The 20,250-nt window shown below is 38.6% G+C and overlaps 1 protein-coding gene across 1 annotated transcript in view; it reads left to right on the plus strand.

The window, feature by feature from the left end:
- The window catches only part of LOC119776999, a 59,929-nt gene that overhangs the window by 22,016 nt on the left and 17,663 nt on the right, over nucleotides 1-20,250 (plus strand). The window contains exon 5 of the mRNA XM_038275723.1: nucleotides 2,793-2,993. Coding sequence (XP_038131651.1) covers nucleotides 2,793-2,993 — 201 coding nt within the window. The remainder of the gene's footprint in view (nucleotides 1-2,792; nucleotides 2,994-20,250) is intronic.

Here is a 20,250-nt window from a genome sequence, read left to right on the forward strand (position 1 = left end):
GGAGGAAGGAAGGGGATGGGAACAGTTAAGGTAGGAATAAAGAATTAAGGAGATTTGGATGAAGAAGAGAGGGATGAGGGATCTAGAGTTTAGAAATGAGGAACAAGGTATGTAGGATGAAGTACGTAATAAGGAAGAAGGAAGAAAAAAAAAGGATGAAGAGGGTAGCAGTGAAAGATGAAGGACGTGGGACGAAAGATCAGGTATCATGACGTACTTCCGTAACAATTCAAAAAATATCCACTGGACTTGGTTTCCAAGATTTGAAGACGTTTCGCCACCTCTCCAGGAAGCTTTCTCAATTCAAATGTCTGGATCCGCAGTGAGTTTGAGTCTTAGGCCCCGTCCACACAAAGTCAAAACGAACACGAAACGCTGATATTTTCCAAAACGTTTGTCGTAAAGACTGAGACTTAAAATAAATGTGATCGACCACACGAATGCATGAAAACGCTGCAAAATGTATGCCAGGCCTGTAAGTGGCGCTTTGGTGCCAAAGCAAAAATAAGCGACGAAATGTTGGGCATGCGCACTAATATTTATACATGGTTGCCCTGCGGGTCCATTTTCGTGGTTAAGTCAAATTCAGGTGCTGAACTTTGTCGTCGATATTGCTCTGTTCTTCCTGGAGATATTCCAGAAGAAGATGATTCTGTTGTAAGCCCGACAGCAGGGTGAGTAGCATTAGCAGCAACCATTCAACACAGTACGGCGCCATTGTTGTTGTGATACTGTGTCACGCATGCGTGTTTAGAGGCGACGCTATGACGCGTGCGTGTAAAAAAAAAATGCAGTTAGAGCTTAAAGATGGAAACGCCAAAACGGCGTTTCAGAATCTTCCCACTCTGAAGGCTGAATAAAAAAAAGATTGTTTACAGACCCCCGAAACGCCGGCTTCGTGTGGATGAGAGGGTGGTTTGGTGAAAACTTTGTGCGTTTAGGCCAGGGTTCGGCTTCGTGTGGACGGGGCCTTATATAGACAAGGCCTTGTATCGCTTGGAAACATGCAAATGGTAACCGATGAATCGGTCGTTTGGTTCCATTGTTAGCCTGTAATATCTGAAACCTGTCTATGATTCTGAGGGTCGGTCGTTAAAGTGGGGGGGGGGGGGGGTTGCCGTTAAGGGGGGGGGTGGGGGGTTGTCTCCTGTAATACCTGAAACCTGTCTATGATTGTTAAGAGTCGGTAAGGAGTTATTGTTCACCGGCTGGAGCGGGTAGGTCCCTCGTTCCTCTGTGATGGGGTGGGGGGTTTGGTGATATGTGGAAGGGATCATGTCTATGATTGAATTGTATGTTTTTGGAGTCCACCACCTCTGTTTAAAGTTATTTTTTCTCTCTTAACATAGATGGCTTCCTTCACGCCCCTCTCAAACCACCTATTTTCTTTGTCTAGAATGTGAACATTCTGGTCCACAAAAGAATGTCCTTTTTCCACAAGGTGTAGATGTACTGCGGAGTCTTGTCCAGAGGAGGCCGCTCTTCTGTGTTGGGCCATGCGTCTGTGGAGAGGTTGTTTGGTTTCTCCAATATAAAGATCAGAGCATTCCTCACTGCACTGAACAGCATATACCACTCAGCATATACCACTGAGTATAAAGTATAAAGTAACCTTTAAAAAAAAAACAGCCAGATGCCACTATATGAATTGAAAGCTAAATTTTTCAACTTTTTCGAAAAATTGTCTGAGATAGAGCCAAGGATGAGGGAGGTCTTGTTGGTCTCCATCTCCCGATACGCTCTCGCCTGTGTCCGACCTTTCAGACATTTCAACATCTTTTTCTGAATCCCACATTGTAGCATGGCATAGACAATTCGCTTTTGCACTTTGAAGAACACCTGCTTGCTTCTGATGATTTCCTTGAGCTAACCAATGAGTGTTTGCGTTATATGACTCATCCAATCACACTAGTTTTCACTAGATGTGGATGGAGCCAATGATCTGCATTGGATGGCGCACATGATGTGAAATAAATATTTATAAACATTAAATCAGGGGTAACCAATTAAAAATCAGTGGAGTCCGAATTAAGAAAATCATCAACCAGTAAAGGTCCGGAGACATTTTTAATGATCTGTTACCTCAAACAGAATTTTACACTGAAATAAAATGAGGTATTTAAGCATTCATGTTATACGCTGAATTTTTAAATAAAATAATAAAATAGAAATTGCCAAAAATTGCATCCTGTGCTAGCTCAGAGGAGTTGACACTGTATTCCTGTATATCCATCAGTTAAAGTACAAGGATCAGCAAATGCATATTCTGCCCTGTAAAACAATGACAGCGCAATTGACACTGTATGATCTGAAGCCTCATTTGGAGATTTTAAACAGGCCTTTGAAAAACTTTGATAATTTGCTGCTGTATTATTATAGATTTGTTGGAATAAAAAGCTAGCAGATGTGCAAATCCTTCTCTGTCAAAGGGGCTTCAGAGAGATCAGCTGACATAGTCAATTCTTCCAGGTTTTATGATTTTTTTAAAAACTTTTATTCTTTAATCTCTTTTTTCTCTTTGTTTTCTGGCCATTGTAAAAAAGTAGCACACACGATTTGCTTATTAATATGGGGGGGGGGGGACCTGTTTTCATTATCCTTTGCAATCTTTGTTGATCATCTACAATGTGCTCACCTATTGCACATTCAATTCTGTTTTTTTGCCATGCATTTTAGTGCCTATTTGGTGTTCTGTGTAATTGCAGTTCTAACGAATCAATATTGCAATAATTTAAGCTTTATATTAAATTAAAGGACAAGTTAACATTAAGGCTTTAATTTTACCCTAACAGATAATGGGAACACTGGTGAGGAGGAAACCCATCCAACAGAAAGTAACAGCGTAGCTCTGCGTTCTGATGGAGAACGACCTGAAGAGAAGAACCAGGGGATGGAGGAGAGGAAAAGCAAGGCGTTAATCATGCTCTCCAAACTGCAGGACAGCACCCCACGTCACAGCAAAAGCGGCAGGGGCCGCTCCAACTTTGAGGACTGTAAGTTTAATGTAAACAGTTAAATCATTTCTAATTCTGAACTAAATAACGGAGCCAGCACTGTCCAGAGATTCAATTACACTAGCTACATTTCTTTACCACAACCAAACTAATAACAAGGTGGGAAATCAGTGTTTTAAAAATATCATAATATCAATATCATGTCAATATTTTTCCATCTACCACCCCCACCCCACCCCACCCTCCGCAAAAAAAGCACAATCAAACACGGCCGTCTCAAATGTGAAACACAACACATATACACACTGTGGATTAACCAATCTATAACGTAAGCCCTAGTGTTGTAAAAACACCAACATAAAACTATACAATATAGAGGCAGACAGGCAGTTCTTCAAGAATGAATACATGAAAGCTCAGTGGTGTGTAAGCATTCAGTCCACATGCCAGTCTAGGTGGCATGTGGGAAATGAAATGGAATAAATTAAACAACATGGTTCCATCAGTCAACAGACCGAAATCAACGAAACCAGCAGTCCTACTGATACTATTACTATTAAGAGTAGTAGTGGTGAAGTGGTGAATTGTACACCTTGACACACAGCAGTCACAGTCAGTTGAATGCCTTCCAAAGTCCCTTGCGGGACTTTTTGCAAGTTGCAAATTATTCCAGATTCCAGTTCAATCCACACGCTTTAACACACCCAGATAGCACTGCTAACAAGCCATAGATTATGTTTGCATTGCTTATTCACATTAGAATGATTATCCTTTAGATGCAGAACCCCACCATGCACCACAACATATTTTTGCAAAATATTCTAACATAAATTCGCCAAATATAAGAGGAACATGGTAGTTTGGTTTAAAGAAAGCCTTTTAGTTTTATTATAATTTAGTTTGTTGCAAGGATTTTACAATTTGAAGAAATAGAAAATTACACCATATGCAAACCGTGCAAACCGTACATACTGCTTGCATCATTTAGATAGTTAACATTGTATTACTTCTTGAACTCCTTCAGTTATTTACTGTAACAGGTAGAAGCTTTGGCCTACCTGTTATACCGGCCCCAAGAGTACCAGTCAGAGCCTGGTTTATTTTTCATTTTGCTTTTTATGTTTTCCTTCGGTTTTATTTGTATGCCACTTTACCTCATTCTCGCCTTTTCTTATGTTCTTACTTGTTTTATTTGTTGCCTTAACTTCTTTGTGTCCTTTCAGTTCTCCCTTTCTTTATATTCTTCCTTCCATTGTCCTTAATTTATTGGTTGTTTTTGTATTTCTTTCCCTCAGTCACTTATTTTTCTGTTTTCCTATTAATATCCCTGTGTGTTTATTACCTGTTATCCTCTATGAATTTCTTCCTGTCGTCTTTCCTTTTCTTTTAGGTGCTGTAATCGTGTATGTTTACAGTATATGCCAGATTACAGTGACCCTTCATCCTTAATTTTTACGTTTGTAATCCCTAATAGGTTTTTATCCATCTTTTTCTATGTTTAACTTAAAGTCAAACCCTTGTATGTCTAACCAAGGCCCAAGTTCTACATTATTTTCTTCTGACTTACTATAAATAATAGAAAACCATCTTCTACATCGGCAAGTTAGAGTAATATTGCTAACGTGGTTTAATGTCACATCTTCCTATTACCGTAGCCGGTTCCTTTACCTTATGTTTAAACAACTTTTGAAGAAACTCAGACACTTGATGTGTTCACCAGTCAGAACGCAGAAAAATTAGCCGCAATTATGCCACTTGATGTCAGAATAGCCTTTATTTCTAAAACAGCAGCAATTTCAGCCTCTAGTTTCCATCAAGTGGCTAATTTCTGGCAGCGCTGAGCCTGATGGCTGCAACACTAAGACCAAACACTGAAGATCACAGCTGAAGAGGCCGGCCCTCTGTATGCGCCAGTTGGGCCAAACCTATCTGATGAATGGGACTGATTGCACAGGTTGATAATCAGTTTATTAGGAAGGTGGTGCTAGTTATTATTTTTTTTGGTGCTATTGGTCTTTATTTAGAGTTTTAGAATAGAAATGGATAGAGAGAGAACTACAAGACCCTAAGGTCTGGAATCAAACCTCGGAAAGCTGAATGGAGCAACAGCCTCCATGTTTGTTAAGGAAACACAAATGCATGGTAAATGTGTCTATAATATACATTTATCAGTTCCTCAATTTTAGATATTTTGCTATTATCAAAGAAAAAATATGATGCAGTGTAAATAGTGGTTTAAGCATTGCTTACTGTACAGTTTTATGATTGCAGCACAAAATCAGATATTCTAAAGCAAGATTTCTAATCATTTAAATCTTCTATCTGAAGTCTGGCATTCTGAAATGATCTGATGATAAATAAATAAAAACATGATTACTAAAATATTTTGTGTGCATCTGAATTTTCTACCTGAATATTTTGATAGGACATAAAGAAATTATTTAATTTATGCTTCCCTGAATCTAAATCAATGATTCAATCAAATTCTGCTTTAACATGATAAACCTTTTTGATTATATTTCCATAAAAAATCTAAATTAATCTACCATCTCTTTTTACATGACCAGATGTGTGTATTTGCTTTAAAGGTTGGTCATCGAGTCATTTTTACAACCAAGCAGAACAGCACGATCGTGCTTCAGCTTCCCTGAGCTGTCTCAACAGAGTTACTAAGCTACATATGAAAATATTTGCTCAATATATTATTAGGTTTTCTTTGGTTGTTTATAGTAACTTATACACTTTTTAAAATACATTTGTAATGATGTTTAAAAAATCTTCCATTGTAACTTTCTCCAAAAACCCTATTGGTTGGTGAAAGATTTTACAGTTTTACCCTGTAGAAAAATGAAATATATGCGCAACAGAGGATGGCAGGAAAAAAAATATGCAGCAGTAATATGACCCAAATATTAAACTAAATGTAGAGTAAAGCCAACGGCTAACAGGTCCCATATTGGCCCCATTAGTGACCTTAGTGGCCCAATTTGTTTAATCGTTCTGACTAAAACTAAGTCTATTACCATCAGCCCAAAGGTAAAACATATTTAAGGAAAATGGTTGGAAGATTAAAAATATCCAGTTGCTTTTTTCAGTTAAGTCAGATGGTTGATGCTTTCAGCCAATCAAAGCCCTAATTTTCATTTCCTCAGTTTAAATCTAATTAAAACTGATGGGCTTTAAATCTGCACATATTTAAAACCTAAATGTCACTAATAAGAGAAAAATAATCTAGGATTGAGGTTATTTGCAGGAGATGTAGAATCTCTTCATGTGTTTAATTGAGGTGGTATTTTTAAAGCTGGCCATTACACAATCTGTAGTTTATTTTTGCCTCTGATTGTTCACCAAGCCCCTTTCATTTGGTTCATTAAAGTGCTTCTGTCTTTCAATCCACCGTCTGCCACCCGTCCAGACTCTTGTGGCCCCTCATTAGGCCCTGAAAAGGACTCACTGCTTTTAATTGGTCTGGTTTCATCCAACACTGACTGCTTTGCCAGTGGATTCCCTAAATTCTCTCCCCTCCTCATACACATCCACATGCCAGTAGCTTCCTGAGCTCGGCCACCCATCTTCCATTCAGGACAGTGACCTTCCAGGTCACGATGAGTTAGTGGGAGCTGCCATGTGGCTCGTGTTTGAAGTCAGCAGTCATTCATGTAAGGAAGAGAAAGAGTAAAGTGTGTATGTACCCAAGGACAAAGAGCAGATTGAATAATTTGCTCATTATGAGGTGGTTCAAAGCTGCTGCCTTCATGGAGGAACAGTGACCCATGAATGAGCTGGTCTTTGATTCCATTTCAGTGACCCTACAATGACTTCTGCTATCTTCAGTGATTTTCAAGCTAACATTATGATGTTCTTTCACTTAAAAAGTCAACATGACCATGCATCCATTAAATTGGGTTAGGAACCAATAAAATAAAGACTTATTTAAAATCTTAATGAGTTTATTCATGAATGAATGTGTCAAATGCCATTTTTTACACATCTACAGATCCTCATCCCTACTATTATGAAATTGCTTCAGGACTAAACTCAGTCTGCTGTTGTGGGTTAAGTGATATGCATGAAAAAGTGATGATTTCTTTATGTATATTTGTATTTTTAGCATCCACAAAGAAGTGTATCAAGATTAAGTGCGAAAGTGTTGATAATTAATGTAATTATAAACAAAACCAGTTGTCTTTGTTAGATCTAATGATGAAGCAGAAGCATCCAACTAATGGTTTAGCTCGGAGGTCTCCAACAGGGGGTCCGTGACCCCTAGGGGGGCCACAGAGGTACTGCATGGGGGTCACAAAAGTGTTGGTTGATTAGACTTTTTTTTTATATTCCCCCTTCAATATTTTCCACTAATTGAAATGTCTTTAAATCCACAATAACATGAATTCAACACACTGTAGTAAACAGATAAATGGAGGCAAAAGATGTCTTTCAGTCATCAATGCACACATTCAGCGACACACAGGAGCTCTTTCAAACTGGGCACCGTTTAATTCACAACACCTGTCCCATCAACCAGGAATCAGAATCAGAAATACTTTAATAATCCCAGGGAGGAATTACTTTCATTACATGACTCTATCTGTAATAGAGTGACTCTAGGACCAGTTTGATATAACACAATTATATATATATATAATTAGGGGGTCCCCGCTCCTTCTCGCCATCAGTTTGGGGGTCCTTGGCCTGGAAAATGTTGAAGACCCCTGGTTAAGCTCATAGCTACTGACTCTGCTTCTGGTTGTTTACATCAGTTTATGTCAAAGAAAGCACTTTACTTACAGAAAATGTCATTTTAAACTTTATTTTTAGAAACTTTCACTGTGTTAACAAGCCCAAAATTTCCCTGATCTGGTCTTAACCTTGATTGAGATCAAAATCTCTGTTTACTAGGACACTAAATATTCTAAATATAATGATCCAATCATAATGTGTTTATACATATACCAAGCATTCAATCAGATTAAATCATTTAACTATCTAATTTTTCAGAAAAATGGCATAAAAAAATCTTGTTGACGTTGCACACATGCAGAGTGGAGATTATTTTAATCCAAAGATTCAAACGTATGCGCATATGGACACCAATCGGAATGACGAACAATCACCTCCTCTTTCAGTATTAAATTTCTTTCCGATAGGATTAGAAACTTCAATCTGACATTTTTACATAAAACATTTCTGATCTGATCAGGCCTTCAATCCAATTATTAGTGGAGATATAAACATAGTGATTGATTTGTTTAAATGGAATCCAGGGAAGAGATTTCAAGAAGGGATCGATGAGTTAAAACATTTTAGGGTTAGTATTGTGAATAAGCTGGAAGTTTTTCTGATTTTCATTGATTTTCCAAAGAAAAATGTTTTACAGGAATCTTCCCCTCCAGCGGAAAGTGAGGATGTTAAGAAGACTCTATCTATAGAGGAGGTGGCAGCCTAGTGGTTAATGCATAGAGCTTTGAATCCTGAGGTTCTGAGTTGGAGCCCCAAAGGTTGCCTCTCAGGGTCCTTGAGCCAGACCCTTAATCCCAGACTGCTCCTCTGGTGCTGCACATTAGCTGGCAGACTCAAAATAATAACTTTTTTTTTATGGGGGAGTGGCGTCCTAGTGGTTAGGGGATAGAATCCTTGAAATCCTGAGGTTCTGAGTTCAAGCCCTACTCCCACGGACCGCCACTCTGGATCTCTGAACAAGACCCTTAACCCCTGATTGCTCCTCAGGCGCCCCACAATGGAAGCCCACTGCTCCCCAAGGGGATGGGTTTAATGCAGAGGTAAATTTCTCCAGTGTGAGATTAATAAAGTAAAATTATTATCGTTATTATCTCGATGGATTCATGAGGTTAAAAAAGGACCAAGTTTTTGAAAATTGAGCTCATATACAGTAAAGGAATCAGATCAGGTTATTTTGTATATTGTTATGAAAAGAAGATGAATACAGGGAATCAAAAATATTTGTAAAAAATTTTGATATCACTGAATCAGTTGATGATAGAATTTCTTAGTATCATTGCAAAAATATGAATTACCTGTCCAACACTAATCTAGAACTGATAAAACATGCTAACAGTCATGTAGGAGCATGTAGAAGTCCTCAGAGGAGCGCATTGATTATGTGTGGAACACCAGGAGCAATATTTATTCTGACTACTATCTGCTATCTGCTCCGCCAAGCACAAAAACTTTGATACTTAAACTCCTTATTAAACCTAAAGTCCATATTCTCCTAAAGTGCAAACCTAATGTTTGTTGTTTTTGTGGAAGGTTCCTAGTTTTTCTCTGTTAAATGCAAAAAATGAGGCTGTGGTTTCCATTGTGCTTCGTCAGGACAGAGCGGGGCTGTGCAGAGACATGAGGGACTCGAGGTTTGGTGATGAATATCATTGCTGATAAGTTGCACCTGTCGCCTTGGAGCCAACTCCACCTCAACCCCACCCTGCAGCACAGGCAGTGGCGTAGACTAAGGCTAACAGTTGTTTCGAAGCAGTAAAAACAAAAATAAACAACCACCAACAACAAAGCCAAGTCGATTTAGCAGAGATGAGAGGATGTAGGAGTAAAGGTACATCCTCCTGAACACAAAAACGCCTCACACTGAGTGTGTGTTCAGGTACAGTGCCTTTATGCAACTCCTGTTTGCTCAGCCTATGGTCTGCAATCATGTGTTTACCAGCAGGCCAGAATAACTCCAAACAAACAGCCTGTCTATTGATGAGCGGCAGCGTGGAATATGCCCGCCGCATTCAGAGACGGAGGGACAGCAAAGTAAATCTGTCAAAGAGTCCATTATGTGGTGTCCAAACAGAGAGCGCCCTCCACAATGGCCTTATTAATGGGACAATGTCAAGGAGCGGCACGGCGATAATAGCGGATGATTTTTCTTTGTGAGGTTATCTCTGGAGATCTGTTCTCGCATTAAAGCAGATGATGGGCCCCTGGGGGTCATATCAGCGAGGATCAGAGCTGATTGGTACAACATGTGTACGTGTGTGTACAGTGAGCGTAAGCTGTGGTTTGTGGTTAGGTGGATGGCATGCGGCCAGAGACAGGAGTGTGGCTGTTACGTGTGTCTTTGTTTGTTTTCCTAGCAGAGACTTACCCCCCCTCCACCCACTCAGCACACACACACTCTTCTGTTTTATAGAGAAAGTCTAAAGAGGTGGGGTGGAGAGTTGTATGCTTGTTTCAGGAAAACACTGGGTGCAGGAGAATGCTTCCAAACACAGTTATCCCCCTATCATATTGTGCCGATTGATGAGAGGTCTGCCAAATTCTGCACCAATTACATTTATTTGCTTCACCAAACCAGGCTGATAAGAACTCCTCCTAATGTTTGTCCTTTAACAACAACCTAACAAGCTAATTTTCCTTCATCAGATCCTTCCTCAAGGATCCACTTTAAAAACTGAAGTGTTCTGCATGCTTTTAGGTCAGACTGCAGAACTGCTGATTTTAAGGCTTTTAATTTAAGGATTTTAAACTTAAATACTAAAACATATATATATTTTCATATAATTCCTGTTCATATTGTCTGAAAACTTTGATTCCACCTCAATTTCCAATAATTTTGGACACATCACTCTGAACAACCAGCTTCTTTAGGGATGACCTTCTGTGGTTTATCCTCTTCGAAGAGGTTATCAGTGTTCAACAGCTCTTCAGGGCAGGTGTTAACCAAAACAAACATTAAAATCCTTTCTTGGATTAGAAGCGTGTTATTTTTAAATTTTCAAAAAACTCCTGCGAGTCATAAAGATGTAATTTAACTAAACTTTAACTTCACCAGAAAAAAATGAATTCTGGAAATGTTCCATTCTGTGTGAATCTATATGTTTGCAGTGAAATTAACCAAATAATTCCTTAATTTGTCAAGCTGCACTTTTAGTTTAATTTCTGTTGAAGATTAAAGATTAAATTAACCCTTAGCTGTCCAGCTTATTGCAGGAGCTCCATCTTTATTGGCTGTATTAATTGACTGAAGGATGTATATTGTTGCTCTTGACTTGATTTTAAAGCTTCTTCAGTACATTAACCTAAACATCCATCACTCCTTTGCTGCCATGGTTTTCAGTCTGCACAGACTCTTCTAGTGCTCCTCCTGCTGGCCTCCTCTAGCGTTGTTTTCTATCTACATTTGGCTTTTCAAGATAAAAACATATAAATTTGATGTAAATGTTAAATTGACCGATGCAGGTTTTTATTTGCATTCTGAGTTCTTCCCTTTTTTCACTGCATTAAAGCAGCAGATCTACTGGATTATCATTAATGATAAACCATCCCATAAACCCATTTCTTATAGACTTTATACTCATTGAATTCACTTAATCTTTCTGTATGTGAATGTACTTTTTGTGTGTATGTGGGCCATACGCTCCATCCTTCTTTGGCTATTAAAAAAGGGGGTCACCTCCTCTCTGCTGCTCAATGCAATCTTTGTTGAGGGAATTATGTGACACCACATACAGTGTGTTGATGAGCATGTAAAAAAAAGTCTTGAATTAAGCGGGAAAGAGCAACAAACAAATGAACACTTCAAAACACAAAGAGTTCCCTGTGTGTGCATAAGGGTTGTGTTGTTTTATAGGTGCACGTATAAAGTGTGTCTTTGATTTAAAAATAAGCAACCTCTTTTAGAATTTTAGAAAATTTCGGTTTTTCATTTTAAAAGGGACAAAAAATCATGTAAAATATTGCTTCTTTTTTTTTTAAAGGAATGTTAGTTATCTATATTTGATTTAATTTGACTACAAATCAACAATTTACACAATTGTCCTGTCCAAGCTGATTATAGACTGAAAAAATTAGCCATTGCTATAATAAAGGTGCAATTACAAACTACTGTCTAAGAATAAAAATGACATTAGAGATATTTGGGTTACATTAAAAAGTATCAATAAACCTAAGATCCAGCTAAATTAATTATAAAACAGTTTATCAAAATGTTCACAGAATAAAATACCTGAAACACTTTTAAGAGAAATATAAAACTATCATTTAAAGACATTCGGCCAGACTGAAATAAATTGAGGGGTAAATGTGATATAACTCATTGTTTTCGGGGCAATTTAATAATCAGCTGTTGGAGTGATGCTTTTTGCTGTTAGCTCTGCTTTAAAGTGATTTATCTTTCCTCTTAATGCAATGTTAAAACCAGAGGTGGACAATCCAGGTTTCAGAAATAAAAAGCCTGCACAGAGATTACTTCCAATCACTTGCATCTCAAGCTTCACAGAAGAGGCTACATTCATCCTGCAGCCAAACACGACATATTAATTCCCCTCCCAGTGTTCGATTTCTCATGCCTGTCAGAACGACTAAGTTCTGATGTTTTTTTTTCGCTTGCAAAGAAATCTAAATTGTGCCTCTTCTATATGGGGCTCTAAATCTGATATGTATCTCAACAACTTAAAACTGACTTAAAGAAGCGTTACATATGTACCAGCCACTTACCATTTACATAGTTGTGAAACAATGTCCTTCTGCGTATTCTGGTTTAGTTAGGACCATGAATTATCCAGACAGGAGTCTATTAATGACACATTAAGTAGTAGATCTGAATGGCCATGCAATAAATAAATAAATAAGAGCCAGAGCAGTAGGGTTGGGAATTGAAAAGATTTTCACGATTCCGATTCCCTTTTCGATTCTATGAAACGATTCGATTCTTAATCGATTCTTTTTTCGATTCCAATTTGGGGGAAAAAGGAGAACAAACAGTTTGATTATCAGAATCAACTTTGTTTACTTAACTATTGCACAATCTTACAAACTCAAAAAGATCAAGATGTCCACAGGAAATGTGAAACTGGAGTAACATCTGTGTTTAAATGAAAAATGAATACAAGAACAAACTTAATAACCAACCATGTCTAATAACAAATGATGGGATAATAACCTATTTTAAATAACAAAAAATACTAATTATAAAACAGTAGTAGGGAAAATTAACAGTTCTTTTGCAGAAAGATGAGCATATCTGCTTTTTCTGGAAGGATACGGGATCTTTCAGCGCTTATGGTGTCTCCAGCCGTGGAGAACACCCTCTCAGATGGGGTGGAGGAAGCCTGCACACAGAGGTAGTTTTCAGCCAGTCCAGATAGCAAGGGCAGCACATCTTGCTTGTTCCACCACCACAGTGTGGCGCTATCCCTGCAGGGGATGGAGGGCAAGCTTTTATAGAGCTGGATTTCCTGATCTACCCTCTGGGCTAAGGAAAGACGGGGCTTTGATTCACAAAGTGACCGCAGCACGTTGTCTTCCTCCTCGAATAGTTCTTCCAACTTGCGTAACTTACGTAAAAAACGTGACGTAAGTCGTGCTCCCCAGAGCTGGCGCTCTCGGCTCTGGTGCTGCGGGAATCGAAAAAAGAATCATTCAGCGAGCTGCCAAACGATGCCATGGAATCGAAAAATACGGAACCGGTTCTGAACAGGAACCGGTTTTCGATTCCCATCCCTACAGAGCAGTGTGCTCTTTGTAAATAAAATGATTAAATCAAAGGTTTCATTTATACAGCCGGAAACATTCTTGATGATGCCAGAAGAGACACCCCCGATCTGAGCAATCATGAATTGCTTTTAAGTTTCAAATAACATTTAACTTTAATAATCCAACTGCTGTAACGGCGCCGATATTGTTCCATGATGTCATTTTGAGTGGTACAAAAAAACATAGTTGACAATGGAAGCAGTTGCCTAGCGGTGCTTTTTAAGGACAAGAAAAAGAAGAAAAGGTAAAAACTTAAATGGAAGCAATAGCTCCAATATTTTTTCCAATCAGGGTTAAGATACAGCGAAAAATGTAAGCATTGGACCTGGGGTCTAAAAAAAGAAAAACAAGGAATAAAGTGAATGGCAGACTTAAATACATCAGAGGTTACAAGCAGAAGTGAATGTGGCTGAGCTTTGACTCAGGGGGAATCACATTTAGCCTACTTTCTATAAAAGAAAAAAAACAGGTGAGAAGAGAAGCATCAAATCATTGAAACCTGCACATACTGAAGCAAAGGGACCTTAGATATGTCAGACAAGGTGAAGGTAAATACTGAGCTGGACGAATAACATCTTAAGAGACATTCTTTTGCTTTTAAGCCTTTTCATAGTGTTTGAAACAGTATTACCAGCTAGTTAATGCCTTATAATAGAAATCAAAGAGGTACAGATTGGTGTTTTTATTCATCTACTTCTTTTTCTTGTCCAACAGGTAAAGATACATTGAACATTGCCTCCTAGAATCTGATCTGATTCTATCTGAATCTAAAGCTGATATGTAACCCCTGTCCCTCGGTAGGCTTTCAGGATTAAGACAGATTCAAAACAAAGGAGTTTCCAAATATTTCAATCATTTTCTAAGAAAAACACAGGAGAAAATAACTAAGATTATATTATTTTAATTACATTACACTAAACCTGAGATTTTTTTTTAGCTTGATAACATTTATTAATGTTCAGTTAAACATTAATTTGCAGATCTGATCACTAATTTAGACATGTTTATCAAAACCAATAGAAAACAACTATATTGACATTTATCAGTCTGAAAACGATTAAATATGGACTTCAAGCAGCAGGACACAAGGTGAAAACATGCCTAAATATTTTCCAACTAACACGCTTAGATTATTTACAATAATAACAAGGTATGAAGCGATATCACACAAAAATACAATACTTAGAAGTTGCAGGTGCCAGATGTGACATGGCATGAATAGCGCTGCCCCCATAAAAAGGAAAATATGAATCATGATCGGAGGAATGTTCTTCTCAGACGAGCAGTTTTCTGTTTTTCAGTTGCGGTTTTTAAAACGAGGTCCAAGTGTGTGTTAAATGAGATGTGACCTGCTGCTTTTTGCAGCCCGCAGACGGACGCAGAAGCAGCGAGTCTGAGTAAACAGGAACAAAACATAAAAACAAACGCCTGCTGAAAGCATGAACCTCCCTGCTCATCATCATCATCACAGCTCTATTCTTCCTCTCTCCATTGCAACTGAATCGCCTCGGTCTCATTACAGATTACAGCCTTGGCAGAGTGACTCTCCCCTTTCTCTCGCCTTTCTCCTCACAGCCCCTCTCTTGATTAACATTTTCTGCTAGGCTTCACACCAAAGGCCCAACCTGCGCGCTTTAAAGGCAGGGTGGAAAAAAAGCCATCAAGCGCTGGAGTGGAATCAGATAAGGCTATCAGGCAGGAGGCTTTGCTGCCTGCCTTTGTCCGTCTCCTCCACCCGCCCTTGCTTCCTCCACCAGTCTCTCACTCCACTGCACCTTTTGTCTGACTAATTCCCTGACGGATCGCTACCCTCTGCCTGGGACCACCTCCAGAACCTCTCTACTGGGTGAGAGGGACCCTACACAGCTGCAGAGAGAGCAGAAAGGCCTGATGTTGAGAGCAGATCCTGATTCAACATCGGTCCAAATGAGCAGCAGATAAAGCACATTCTTCTCAATGGAATCTCCAACATGCCAATTGAAAACATGACTGGCTGTTTGGTTGAAAAAATCACAAGAGTAGTGTTTCAGACCTAGGAATGACACATTAATTGACAGCTAAACTCTTTTATTAGTAACTACAACAAATACAAAGAAAAAAAATACAGTACTACCATTTTCAACTGAATGTCTGAAGTCACTACTGAACTTTAATACAATCTTTTATCTAGTAAGTGTTAATTAGTGATGCGCCGATGCCATTTTTTGGCCCCGATACTCGATACCCGACTGTGCAGTATTGGCCGATACCGATACCATACTGATACCATCTGTGTGAAATTGATGTGTGTGTGTATATATGAAGAACTTTATACTACTTGGATGTAAAATAATTGCCATCATGGCTTTGTCAAGCTGCTGCCTACCTTTGTGTAGCAGGAAAAATACTAATAGAAAGTGAATCCAGTAGAACTTTTTATTGCCTACCTGGAATGGGTGACAATAGTTGAATAAACTTTTGGCTCTCAAAATGGTATCTGTGCCCTATTTGTTGGTACTTGTTGATACCGATACCACCATTTTAATGCTGGGTCGGGGCCCTTCCCAGTACTGGTATCAGTATTGGTTCAACACTAGCTTTAATTATAAAAATTGTCAGCATTATGTTTTAAGTTTAAGGTATAGTGGAGGATCTTCTCTTTCCAGATGGATCATCAAAATAAGTGGTCCTCCTGATTGTCAATCATTCTGGTGATATGTTTAAATAAGGCCGTCCTACATGCTCATCCTTATTTTGGAAAGTAAGCTTTTATAAACGATGCAAACAGCAACTTTTAAACAGCGTTGCCAAGTAGAAATGGGCTCATGCACGCTCTCATACGTGTTTAATAGGCGTTTCCTCCTGGGAGTGGGTACAGAGTTGTGCATGTTCTTTTTTTAAGTGGAGATGGCGGGTCATTTCAAAAATTCGCGAAAATCCTCCACTATACCTTTAGTTCTATTTCTCATGCTTTTTTTTTTTTTTTTTTTACCCCCTTTAACACAGTGGAAACTCGAGGTACGTATTGTTATTAGCTCAAAAAGGTACTTTATATGTTGAAAAATTGTTAGGAAATTGGATTAAAATCTCTCTCTTACCAAACCTGGACATTACTCAGAATGTGTAATAAATATATAATAAGGACAATGTAAATACTGTTTGAAATAATGATGAAGTGTTTAAAATATATAGATTTATTTATAAATGAATTACTGTAAGGATTCGTTGAAATTCTTTGGCGTGGGGAAAACAGCTTTCATTGCAACTTCTGCAATGGATTTTCATACCAACAAAGGTAGACCAATGGCAAATGGGCCTCATTTATCTAAGCATATAAGAGCACAGTTAATAATACATAAGGGAATTTAGTGTGCTCACAGAAGCCTTGCACTTTATCCAACAAGGTGCACACCTCTGTGGTGTCTTTCAAATTTAGCACCTCCTTCGTTGTTTGTTTCCCTGCAAAGACCAAGACGAGAAGGAAAACTAACCAGGAGAAAGACTAAATGACTAGCAGCCAGAATACGCTTAATAGATGTATCAATGACAAAATTAAAGATATGTAAGGGTTTCTGTGTCCATATTTGTGTTTCTGGCTGCTGAAACCCAACACAGGTCAACTGCCAAGACTTGCAGATGTTTAGTGAACTGCAGCTCTAACATATTTAAAATGAGGGGAATCTATTCACTGCCTCTAACAAGGCTTCAGTTCACTGTGGCAGACTGACCACTGATCCAGCCACCAGGGAGAAGTCAGAGCTTTAGATCCCGTCACGTTAGCATGCAGGTTGCACTACGGCTTCACGTTTGCCTCGTCCCATCTTGGACATTTGCAAACAGATGCTATGAAAGCAGCCTGCAGGTTTTTGATCAATCAAGCTTTAACAAGTCAAGTTGACTGGCTGCGAATGTAACATTTTGCATGTGAAAAGACGAGGCCTGGTTTTGATTAGGCCTAAGCTGATAAATGGCAGATTCAAACAGGCCCCCCTGCTATTGCAGAGAAACCCCAGAGGTCCAGAGGTTTAAGTCCAGACTGATATCAACTCTGTTGCTCTTCTTTTTTCAGCAAAGCCATGAATAGATCCATTATCCAGCAGATTCATTCTCATCTCCTAAATTGAAGTGGCAGCAGCTTAAAATACCCTTTTTAAAGCAGCCATTTCTTTCCTCCCTCCCAAATTTGCCTTAATGAAATATTCATGCTCTGTCTCAGTTTGCCCTCCTCTTGTAATCTTTTATTTTGAAGACTTTTTTATCAGACAGATGGTGAAATAAATTTGCAGTTTTCCTCACATTTAGCATTTTTTTCTCATTAGATATATTTATGGACAATTATAAAGATTTTGTTTTGCTCTGTACATAAGTATCTACCACATTCCCTCTATTACCTGATTTTCTCAGGCAGTTATTTGAGTATTTCAATCTTTTTTTAAGCATTTGATGTTAAGGTTAACTATTTAAATAATTCATTTCAAATCCAATTATCCACTCATGTTATAACAATTAAAAAGTCATTATTTTTTAATAGTAGGATATTATATGACTGTAACCTTTTATATGAACTCTGTACACGAGTTTGAATTTAAAATTATAGTTACAAACTGATACATAGAAACTATGGTACAAATACTGCTGAGGGTAGGTGGGTGGCATTAAGTTGTACAGAGAGGAAAATCTAATATTAATATTACAAAAGGGCATATTTTTTCTGTGGTTTACAGCTAATGAGTTAACAGTCCAAAGGATAAGCAATTCAATCATATTTATATTACTATAGCACCAGAACTGTGTTTGGGCTGTTTCAACATATTCTCATTATCAGTTCGTATGAAATCGTACGAAAAGTTATGCACACTATTTTGTACGTTTTGGACGTTTTTCCTCAAAAACCCACATTAGTGCGCATGCGCTGGCAGAGAGAAAAAAAACCCAGAAAAACAGTGCAATCATCACTTATTCATGTCTCCAACTACGTTGCTTGCTGTTTTATATCTTAGGGTTATGGTCAGGGTTAGGGCTAATTGTAATTTATATTCTATGTTCGTGAATGGTGCTTCAGATATGCATGCGCATACACCGAAAAAAACGTCCAAAACGTACGAAATTACGGTGCATAACTTTTCGTACGATTTCATACGAACTCATAATGAGAATACACTGGCTGTTTTGATGCAGTTTAGCTTTTAAAGTTAGCAAAATAATTATTTTCACTTTAGCCTTCAACCTGTATTTCACATCCAGTTCCAACCAATCTATTTAAGGAAGTATCCTCTATGATTTCCTCCTTCATTTTAGATGTGATTTATCTATTCCTGTTACAGGGATATGTACCTCAGGCCTTTAAGGTAGCTGTAATTAAGCCTTCCCTTAGGAAACTGCCTCTTGATCCTTCTATTGATCACTTATAATAATAATTGAACTCTATTGATCTCACATTGGACAAATTTACCTCTGCAGTGGGCTGCCATCATGGGGTGCTCAGGGAGCAGTGTGGGGTAGAGGTTCTTGTTCAGAGAGCCAAAGTGGCAACCTGTGGGGCTAGAACTCCAAACCGCAGGATTCCAAGGTCTATGCCATATCCACCAGGCAGCCACTCTCCCCTAAAAGCAAGCAAGCATTTTTTTAAATAGTTTTTGTGTTTTTTCTTAAGGCTGCCAGCTAATGTGCCAGAGGTGCAGTCTGGGGTTAAGGGTCTTACTCAGAGAGCCAGAGTGGCAACCTGCGGGGCTCGAACTCAGAACCTCAGGATTCAAATATCTAACTTCAATTCAATTCAGTTTATTTATATAGCGCCAATTCACAACACAAGTCATCTCAAGGCACTTTACAGTTCACCATATCATTCAGTCAAATTGATTCAAAGTTTTCTATCTAAGGAAAACCAGTTGATTGCATTGACTCGTTGACTCAGATACAATCCCTCACACTAAGCATGTTTGCAGTGACAGTAGAGAGGAAAAACTCCCTTTTAACAGGAAGAAACCTCCAGCAGTACCAGGCTCAGTGTGAGCACTAACTACTAGGCTGCCACCTCCCCTTATAGACCTATATCTAAAATTTTAATCAAAGCAGTTGCTAATCACGTGGGTGAACACTTGCATCATAAAAATGTTTTTGAACAGTTTCAGTCTGCTGTCATCATAACATTGAAACAACACTGGCGAAAGTAACTAATGATATTCTCAGGGCCTCAGATAATAGATTTAAGGCAAATTCATTTTACTATAAAAACTGCTGTCTCACTCCCCCCTTGTACTTCTAAGCAGTGGCTTCTCTACCAGAGGCCTGGAAGATTGAGGGTACTTTGTAGTATCTTAGTTGTCCTTTGAACTCCACGCTATTGAACTGAGATCTCTGATGTTTCTGCAGGTGCTTGTTGGAGCCACTTCTCCAGTGTGGGGGTTACTGCCCCCAGTGCTATAATGACCACGGGCACTACAGTTGCCTGCACCTTCCTGGCTTGGTATTTTTTCAATTCCTCATTTTTTTTTCCTGATGTTTGCATTATTTTGGATGTCTGCTCATCAATGATCACAATGTCTGGTTGGTTGGCAACAACCATTTCATCTGTTTGGATCTCTAAGTCCCTCAGGATCTTAACTCTTTTATTCTCCAACATCTTGGGAGTTTGCTTTCATTTTGACCTGGGTGTTTCCAGGTTGCATTCTGCACAGATGTTTCTGTACACTAAACCAGCCACCTGGTATGGTGATCATGTATTCCTTTCCTGCCAATATCTTACATTGTTTGATTGTTTTTTGGGGCCTCTTTACAAAGCCTTCACCTGGGATCTTGCCTGGTATGGTAGATCTGGGCCTCT

The sequence above is a fragment of the Cyprinodon tularosa genome, unplaced genomic scaffold (assembly GCF_016077235.1).
Source record: "Cyprinodon tularosa strain WSP-4 unplaced genomic scaffold, ASM1607723v1 ctg976, whole genome shotgun sequence".
NCBI classification, from domain to species: domain Eukaryota; kingdom Metazoa; phylum Chordata; class Actinopteri; order Cyprinodontiformes; family Cyprinodontidae; genus Cyprinodon; species Cyprinodon tularosa.